Below are 9,926 nucleotides of genomic sequence, written 5' to 3' on the forward strand. Positions count from 1 at the left end.
ATCAGTAACTAATTTTCATCTCCAAGTAACTTGACCAACACTGGTTGTCACTCAACTGATTTCTCTATGCCTCCTATGCGTATGTTACCAAGGTATCCAAGGTATGCGTTAGTTACCAAGGAGAAACAGCAGCAGGTTAAAGAGGACTTTTTTTTCTTTTCTGATATGCCACAACTGATAGGTGAAAAGGGGTACTGACACAGAGAAGCTGAACAATTGATAGAGTACGCTGTTTCACAATTTACCCATTTATTTTACAAAATAAAGGGCAAAATTACTCTGCATAACATACTGATCAACAAACAAAGTATGTTTAGTAAGAGGCTTTTACAGTTCATTTCCAAAGAACAGTAAATTGGTTGATTGTTAATTCTTCCTATCCTCCAGCACTTCAAAATAAAGACATTCTGTATGTTTGCAAAATTTGAAGTTCATACACAAGAATATACCAAATAGATATAATCAAGGCTCAAAATCATAAATAACAGCAAATAGCTTCTTAAAGAGCACAGGCACTGAGATCCAGCAGGTGGAAACAGGATGATCTGAGCTTGATATTTTCAAAAGGGAGTGAAACATTTTTATATTGTTGTTAAAAATTGCAAAATTAACGCAACAGCAATATATATATTTTCTAATCAAACAATTATCTTATATCAGAAAACACAAGATGTGTTATTTTATAGACAGATAGGACAATGAAATCCAACCGAATGCTTTTCATGTGACAAAAGTCTGGATGCTGCTTATCAAGAAGTAACTATTTTATCCTAGTCTTTAAAATTTTCACTGTTCATAAACATAAGATGACACAGAGGTCTTCAAATCAATGCACCTTAGAAAAACCAAGGTCTAGGTATTAACAATGGGGTGATCGCTGTTTTCCTGTTGCTGCTCCCAAGATGTGAAACAAGTTACCCCCCCACAACGTATGTACCATTGTGGACCTAGTACTTTTTAAATCTGAAATTAAAATTCATTCACTTTGCTCACCTTTTGGATGTCGTAAAGTGCTACATAGATAAATGTTGCTTGATTGATTGATTGATTGATATTCTTTCTTTGGTGCCATCTGATGATTGTATGAAAGATGGCTGCTAATTGGAGACACTTTTATTATTAACAAGTTCTTATGTAAAGATTAGAACCTACAAAATGTTTATCTGTTTATAATTTCTGACTTCAATACAACTGCTTTGGTCCAAATGCTCCAAATGTACATACAGTTTTTAAAAATGATTAAATAAGTAGTGTTATTGTGGAGGAAAATCAAGAATTTCTCAAAGTAAGTGGTCATTGGGGTAAATTACATGTAAGTACCACAAAAGGAAATATTGCATTTGTTTCAATTTAAGCAGTATATTACTAAGAATGAGACAACATTTATCAAACTAACAATTTAGAAAATAGCCACATCTGCCTAATACAAGCAGAACTCTTGCACAACATCTACAGATCTTCACATGATGCATTCAGGGTCATGCTGTAAAGGTCCAGCTCCTCGTACAGAATGAAGCGTCTCAGTCTTGGGGGAAAAATCTGTGAGTTTGTGATTTTGTTGATTAGTTTCTTCAAGGAAACACTCTTCCTGATCGTCACTCGACAGAGGTGCCTAAGAGATCGTGGACTGCCTAGAAAACAAGGTTAAGGACATAATTTTAACTTTCAGATCGTTCTGTTATTTAAAAGAAAAAAACTGAATGACAAAAAGAAAATATTACCTGCACAACCTGAATAACTTTTTACCTGCACAATTATGTGCACAATTATGTGTATGTACACAATTATGTGCAGGTAAAAGGCTTAAACCAAATTCAAACACAAACAAAATCTTAACACACTTCACGTAAATTGCATGTATAGTAGCTGTGCTTTTACATGAATAAACAGAAAACAGTGAGTAATTTGCTTGTGGGTATGGACATCTGATGGGTACAGTGGCCCTGAAGTGCAAATCCCAACAGCAAAAGAGAAATGACAAATCAAAAAACACAATGGCAAATCAATCATTTCTCTTTTACTTTTGTGTTTTTTGATTTACCGTTGCGTTTTCTCTTTTGCCGCTCTGATTTGCATTTCAGGGCCACCATAGATGGGGCATGATGAATTAAAGAAAAACATGTAGGAACAGACAGGACAGTCTTCACTATTTCCAAAAGTATCCTTTTTTCCCTGATGCATGTCAACACAGCAAAATGAGATTGTTTATCTTGGATAGAGGTTTTCCCTAAGTTCCATCTTCAGTGAAATAAAACTGCATTTGCATATAGACAAAAAGCCAAAAACACATTATTATTATTATTATTATTATTATTATTATTATTATTATTATTATTATTATTATTATTATTATTATTATTATTATTATTATTATTATTATTATTATTATAAATGTATTGAATAATAGGTCAAAAGAAATTTTTATGCATTCATACTTTGGTTTTGTCACCCAAAAGATTAATTTATTAACAGAGCTAAAAACCTGTCTTAGTAATGCAAAAATGCACCATAACAGCTTTCAATGATCAAGTGACAGTGTAACTTGCTTTTTTCCAAATTAAATGTAGAGGTGAAGATGGTGATTGTGACTAACAGAGACAAAATTCCATAAACTAACTTCTCTGGACTTATTATAATTAGGTAAACATAGACTCTGAAAATCTTACCTCTGTCACAGACTTCGCTGAAAATTAGAATTTTTTTTAAACATGGTAGTCGTGTGTTGGGCTTTTTTGCTGAGTAATGTGGCTGTACTTTGTTTCACCTGAAAGTTAGTTTGGATATCACAAAAGTACAATCGTTTCTTCAGGTGACTTTATTTTATATGAGGTGGTAAACCTTTGCAAGAAAAACATTATATTTGTTTGTATATCTTGAATAAACTCACAGAGGATTTCACATATTTCAGGCCACTGTCTTTGTTTTTCCAAGATGAACCTGAGCTTAGAGCAGATGCGGACATGGCTGACATAATCCAGCAGAATGCGAACCACACTCCCAGACAGATGCTTGAGGCAGCAAAGAGTCATGAACTCACAGAACTGGAGAGAAGACAGATACAAAAGGGTCAGTCATATTTGCATGAATACAAATAAATTTAAAGCACTCAAATATAATAAGACATGACAAGGAAAATAATAATAGAACCATTAAACTAAATAATATACAAAAATTTATCATAAAATACAACAATGAATGCAATAGTTAGAAGTTTAAACTTCCATCTTTATGAATGGGGAATCAAGTTTTTTCTGAACTAATCATTCCCCTGCTTTTTATTTCTCTGCCTTGAGTTTGCAGTTCAAAGTTATTAAGCTGTTGTTTTAAGGCTTTACTTTCAAATTTGTAACTTTCTTTACACAACTGAAAAAAAAAAAATCAGGGAAAAAGAGAAATACACTCACTGGAATATTCCCATTTACTTCATCTACATCATCAAGTGCATTGTCATGGTGACAGTGAAAACATCTCTCAACCTCATAGCCGTTATTGAGCAGAAGCCGCATCATCACTTCATCCTTAAGGCAGTACTGCAGCGCTGTGGGAAACACTGTGTCACTCACCACTGTGAAGTAACAGTTCACATCTGCCTTTGCCGCCAATAGCAGCTTCACAATCTCATAATGGCAAGACCTGACTGCCACCAAGAGGCAGCACAGCGGGTCCAAGTCTGTCCTCGCACCTGCTGCAAGCAGGATTTTGGTGCAGTCCACATCCCCGTTGGAGACAGCAAAGTACAAAGCACTTCTCCTCATGTCCCGGTAGTTTTCAGAGTTCCTGGTGTTCATGCGATAGTTGACATCAAAGCCAGAGGCTAGCAGGAGCTCCAGACAGTGGCTATGACCCCCCTCTGCAGCAGAGTGGACTGGACTCTGGCCTGCCTCTTTAATGGCCCTCTTATTTGTTATTGGGATCAGCATTTTCAGAGCACTGAGGAAAAAGTAAAGAAGAATTGAGAAGTAAATGAAAAACAAAAAAGGCAAAAATTCACAAATTTACCATGAGAGGCTAAGTAAGTAAGCTCATGATAACTTTAATGAACTCACAAAAGATCAAATTTGAAGAATATACAAGATTGCTATAAAATTACACATATACCACCAGAGGCAGGATATAATCCAATACAGAGAAGACAGAAATAAACTACTGTGACTTGCTGGCATGCTAACATAGCAGCCCTTGTAAACTATCACTAAGTCACAAAGTATCTAATACATCTTATTTCAGCAATTTCTAAAAAGAAATAATGGTTGCTACTTCTTAATGTGACCCAACCTATGTAACCTTACTGGCACAGCAACCCTTGCAGGCAGATGTGGTCGTAACAGCTCACAATTTAACTGTGTTTCACAGAAGGGGCTCACTCGTAGTGTCCAGCATATGCTGCCTTATGAATGGGTAGATGCCCTGTAATGCTTGGCAGGTTAGGGTTGGCACCATTCTCCAGCAGCAGCTGAATACAGTCCGTGTTTCCTGATCCGGCCGCATCCAGCAAGACACTTTCCCCATTTACAGCCTGAGAGTTTACCTTACTACCTGTGCAGGATTTGAAAAGAAGAAAAAAAATTAATGTGTCAAGGAGAAGGTACTGTCAGGGTTAGCCAAATTTTTTGAGACAATAGGTTTTTCCATGCAAATAATATAATAATAATAATAATAATAATAATAATAATAATAATAATAATGTAGCCACTATATTTTTTCATGTTGTCATCGTAATATCTTATCACATGGATAATTTACTCCCTTTGTTTGTTTGTTTTTTACAATTTTCTGTTTCTACAATCACAAAGCCTGCAGTTAAAGGTTTATCTTCAAATGTACCACAATTAAGAAGAATCTCAGTGATATGAAGGTGTCCGTGCTCAGCAGCCACAGCAAGAGGCGTCACTTCCATCCCATCCTTGTGGTTTATCCGACCACCATTTCTTAGCAGGAACATCAGGATGTCTACATTGCCAACCTTGGCTGCCTCGTGCATTGCTGTCCACCTTCTTCGGCAGCCTTGCTCCACCCAAGCTCCATGATTGACAAGTGTGTGTGTCATTTCGTAGGAGCCAGCTCTTACAGCTGCACAGTGATCGGAAAATGTGTTTTAATCAGCAGAGAATTTCAGGGTTAAACAAAACAAAAGATTTTATCTACTGAAGAAACAAAGCTTAGAGAAACATGGTTTTCATCTCATATTTACATTAAATCTCACAATAGTGTTTTCAAAGCACATATACTATATTATTGGCTGGACATCAGCCCGATGTCTCTTTAGGAGACATTTTAATCCTTAAAATCTTAATTTTTTACTTGTTTTTATGGGTGTAACTCCTGTAGCACTTTGAGATTGTTTTTAAGAGGCTGTTTGCAACAGAGGCTAGCATAATCAGCTGTATCGTTAATTTTACTCCTTTCTAATACCATTTTCTAGGTTTGCAAATTGACAAGTTTACTCATTTGCTTGTGATGTTAGATTTTCACCTGAATGAAGTAGTTACTATATTTTTCAACTTGGAATTAGACCTCTGTGTTAAGTAAAACTGTTATTCATGCACACTTCTGGTGGGTGGTGACTATTTTTTCTTCACTGGACCACTCAACATTTGCAATTAAACTGCTTGGGCAAATACCCACTGAAGAAAACATAGCTACAATCAGATCAGATTTTCTGATCTGTCATCATTTATTTTGTAGCAAAGAAAAACATAATAGAAATATGTTCTCTTACGATAGGCTATTCATTTATAAATTTAGCATTTATTGACATCATTTCTCCTAATCTTCACAGAACAGTCTTTATTTCCCTTACTTAAGCAGAGTTTGAATGAGAAATATACACTTTGTAAACTCAATTTCTTCTGTATTTTACACTGAAAATATTGTGTTAAGGTTGGCACCTTGAGATGACTTTTAACTCTGAAACACGGGATGCGTTTTTGGCTTAATTTTTAAAAATACATTATAGTGATTTCTCCAACATTTAAAGATGGAAGTGATGGTGAAGTAAAAAAAAAATCTTTAGTTCCTATGATGTGAATTAACATCCTGTGTGAGCATTTTTATTTTTTTGTTCTGACTTGGAGTTTAGGAAAGCTTCATGGGTTGGGTAACAATATATACTCTATGACTAAATAAACACACATTCTCCCTAATTCAACAAACACAGGGACAATTCCCACAAAGGTAAAGTCATCAGCAAAGACAGCTTCTGTCTCACAGTATTTCAGACACCAAAGTCTATGAGATTGGGTAGGGAAATCTATGAGTTTACCCTGCCCTACTCTGCTATGTACAGAGGTACTGTGCATTATAATTCCAGAATGTCCTGAATGAGAATGAATTGCTAGGAGACAATGTTGGACCACTGTTCCTCTTACTCACTAACTCTGTGCTCTACAGTATTACCCAGTAGCAGCGCTGTCTCATTTTTGCTGTTTGTGTTGTGAGGTGATGCTCCATGCTCCAGCAGGCTCTTCACATTCTTCCCAAGTCCAGCTTTAACTGCCAGTGTCAGCGGTGTCTCTCCACCAGTAACGGTCCTCTCCTCTAGACTGAACCCCAGAGCCTCCACTAACAGAAAGACAACATAGAGAGGTCACAGTGTACTTTCCTGGACTTCATATATCTAACTGTCAGCTGTGTTAACCTGGCAGGTGGGCCTGTAAGCCATGGACACTTCGGTGCTGGCTGACCTCCACACTAAATACAAAGGTATTGACATCAGATTTTATTTTTGACAAAGAGCATTGCTGGCATCAGCTGGAAAGACTCAGTTTTAGAAAGTTGTTGCTGATGTGATCTTTCATATAATCTCCCTGTGTGCTTCATCTTTGCCACCATTTTTTAAAATCCATTAAAGGGGGGATAAACAACAGTTTTTTTTCCCTCTGTGGTTGCTGTTCTGTCTGGTCTGTTGTCACCCAAATGCAGAAGCAGCTCAGGTGTTTGCAAGTAATGATTTGATTTTGCAGTCTATTTACTGTGACAGCATGTAATCTATCTATCTATGACAATATGAGACTACTCACATCCCAGAATGGTCTCCAGTACCTCAAGGACTGGCTGTGAAGCGGCCCGATGGAGGGGAAGCCAGCCACGACTGTCTGACTGACTGAAAGCAAAGGTGTGCTTCAACATTTCCTTGAGCACAGATACATCACCTGGTCACCATGACAGTGAAACAACAGCCCAGGAGTTTTAGAAAAAGAAAAGAAAAGAATCAGATAGATCCAGAACTCAGTGGAGCTGAGACAAGTTTCTATACTTCGTACTTGCACTTCCTGTTCTCCCTTTCCATTCATTACACCTCTCCACTCTCTGTGTTTATTTATTTCACTCCCTTTGTCTGGTTGCCAACCTCATAATGTTTAGCAATCCTCATCTGAAACTACAGGTCGTATGACTCTCTTTTTTTGGCTTCATAGAAAAGTCCACACATTGAACACAGAGGTCTGTGGTAATGGTGAAAGTATTTCCAGCATGATGTTGAACTCACCTTGCTCAATAGCTGCCAGGACTTTGAGATTTTCATCTGTCGCTGCTGATAAACTAACAGTCAAGGGCATAGGAGACACAGTGCAGTTAGTTGATTGTTGATACATTTATCTTGTGGAGGAGAGAGAAGTTTGGATGTGAAATTTATACCTGGCTGCAGATTTAAAAAATGCATCTTGGCAGGAGTCTTGAATACTTTGCTGTATAATGTAGTTGTTGAGTTCTTCTTCATCATACTCTTCATAAGTGTTCATCACTCTTAAGGAAATACACACATGATTGCAGGTTTTTAGTACATCATTACAAATCTGATATGCATTAATTGAGTTTTTAGTCACCAGAGGACTGTTAGTCCTATATTAATTGTCCTCTTACTTAACTGGGCTCCACCACCTCCTGAAAGACATATCTGGATCTTTATTTGCTAATTTAGATGTATTGGCTGTAGACCAGTTTGTCTATAGTGACTCATTGGTTGATTCAGTGGCTCACTGATGTGTTCCTAAAACTGCTTCGCTGGAATAATTTCAGGACACTCATCAGTTCCAATCAAATACACAACATTTGCAAATCTGCATCCCATAAGTAAACCAAAGACGGTAAAGATTTTTAGACCAGATATTGGTGAAGCAAGATACAAAAAGAGAGACATCAGTTCAATATAATCTCATGAATTCTTGCATCAAATTGGACATGGACTTTGAGATATATCATAATGTGCAGTGTTTTCAAAATAGAATGCTTAATTTCTTAAATTTTTTAGTTCCTCAGAGTTTCTCTAATACTTTTCTGTGAGGCTTTTTTGAAACAGTTATACTGTTTGGTGCTACAGAAACAAACGAAAAAACAGATCAAGAAATATAGATTTCATTAATTACAATTGAATGCAAGTGTACAGTATTTTAGTTGTTTCACAACTACATTTTCATGGTTTTAAATTGAGCCTTTCTCTTAAAAATGTTAACCTTTTTTAGATTCTACCAATTTACAACTTTACAGAGTCATAGCAACACAATTAATTTTAAAAGCTAAATGTTACTTGATTTAAAGATCCCTTGACACTCAAACATTGTCAGAAAATACATAATCAAGATCCAATGAAAAACATAGAAAGTCAGTTGTGCTAAATGACAACAAAACAAGCAGCTTGTGCAGCCCTTCACAAACAAAAAACAACTTGTTAACAACTTACCACTGCCAAGTCTCAAAAACCCAAAGCATATACTGTTCCCAGCCACAAATTTTAGAATATCTAGGTGTCTGTAAATGAAGCAAAGAATTCTCACCTATCAGGTATGTGAGCTACACACAATGATGGGTAAACTCTGCTTATAGCGAAGAGTGCTTTTATATTAACGCATGACCTGCTTTCAAATGCCTTGCATCCCTGCCTGCTGAAGTTCAACAAGGGGCATGTACTGGACACCTGGTTCATATAAATATACATGTGCTATTGTGTGAGCTAAGCCAGGTCTTTTGCGTGTTTGGTGGGAATCCCACTTTCAAGATCCCACAAGCCTCTAAAGCTTAGGCAATGGATTCTTGCAGTAAAGAGGATGAGGGTCTATGGTTTCATGGAAAGCAAAATGGTTAGGTCTATTTTCTCCCCTATTGCTTTGACTAAGAAATATGAGATGTAGGCTGTGTCATAAACTGTTGGCTGAGTCTAATCAAGTGCTGCAGGAAAATTGAGCTACCAGACAACAACAGAAAGCTCTGCAATGTAGGCTTTAAATATTCTTATGATGAAACATTCTTGTTTCCTGACCAAATTTTCAATGCTCTGGTTTTTGTTTACAGCTGTTTATGAGTCTTTTTGTTTTTTTGTTGACTTTTCCTGATACTGATTTTCTTCTCTTTATTTTTAATTTTTTTAACACAGTTCACATGACTTTCTGTTGGTCATAGACTGTAAATATGTAAGATAAAAATGATGGAAATGCAGAGGCATTATTGGCTTTTCACATCAGCTATTTCCTAAATGTTAATGGCACTTCAGTTTGATGCTCACAGTTTAACCCAGTGGTTGTTTCCATTTCTTGTTAACTGTTTTGGTGTTCCAGGTCAAAAATGACAGCTCCTCTCTAGCTCATTGTAATACCACAATTGTGCATGTATTATGACGTGATGTTGTATCTAATCATCTCAAGTTCTTGTGAATGTTAAAAATGTTGAACTTCCATTTGCTATTTTTGGATGATGCTAAGATTCAAATGCACTGACCTCCATCACTGACTGACAACAATTTTTTGTAGAAAAAAAAGTTTATATAAGCATTGTATTGACTATAAGAAGATGAAACATTTTATGGTATTTATTACAGACTGTTTAGTTTCAATATTCATTTGTACCTTTTTTCTTAAAATTTTAAACCGGAGTGATATTGTGGCAAAAAAATGTCATAACCTGGTAACAGATTTGTTCCAGGTTCTGTAAATGTT

At 36.3% G+C, this 9,926-nt stretch overlaps 1 protein-coding gene across 1 annotated transcript; it reads right to left on the reverse strand.

Annotated features, from left to right (window-relative positions):
* Nucleotides 1-1,449: 1,449 nt before the first annotated feature.
* On the reverse strand, nucleotides 1,450-7,739 carry asb15a (ankyrin repeat and SOCS box containing 15a). The gene is made up of 9 exons (XM_072385326.1): nucleotides 7,636-7,739; nucleotides 7,487-7,539; nucleotides 7,020-7,151; nucleotides 6,397-6,561; nucleotides 4,825-5,070; nucleotides 4,365-4,536; nucleotides 3,405-3,930; nucleotides 2,888-3,041; nucleotides 1,450-1,631 (listed from the first exon to the last, which is right to left on the reverse strand). The coding sequence occupies exons 1-9, from the start codon at nucleotides 7,737-7,739 to the stop codon at nucleotides 1,450-1,452; spliced, it is 1,734 nt and encodes a 577-aa protein (XP_072241427.1).
* Between the last annotated feature and the right edge of the window lie 2,187 nt (nucleotides 7,740-9,926).

Source organism: Leuresthes tenuis, unplaced genomic scaffold (genome assembly GCF_036924035.1).
Source record: "Leuresthes tenuis unplaced genomic scaffold, fLeuTen1.0.hap1 SCAF_5, whole genome shotgun sequence".
NCBI lineage: Eukaryota > Metazoa > Chordata > Actinopteri > Atheriniformes > Atherinopsidae > Leuresthes > Leuresthes tenuis.

Coding starts and splice junctions, on each gene's coding strand:
- asb15a (XM_072385326.1), bottom strand. CDS start 7,739: ATGAACACTTATGAAGAGTATGATGAAGAAGAACTCAACAACTACATT. Junction 7,540..7,635: donor TTTTTTAAATCTGCAGCCAG/GTATAAATTTCA, acceptor CTTGACTGTTAG/TTTATCAGCAGCGACAGATG. Junction 6,562..7,019: donor ACTGGAGACCATTCTGGGAT/GTGAGTAGTCTC, acceptor TCTTTCTGTTAG/TGGAGGCTCTGGGGTTCAGT.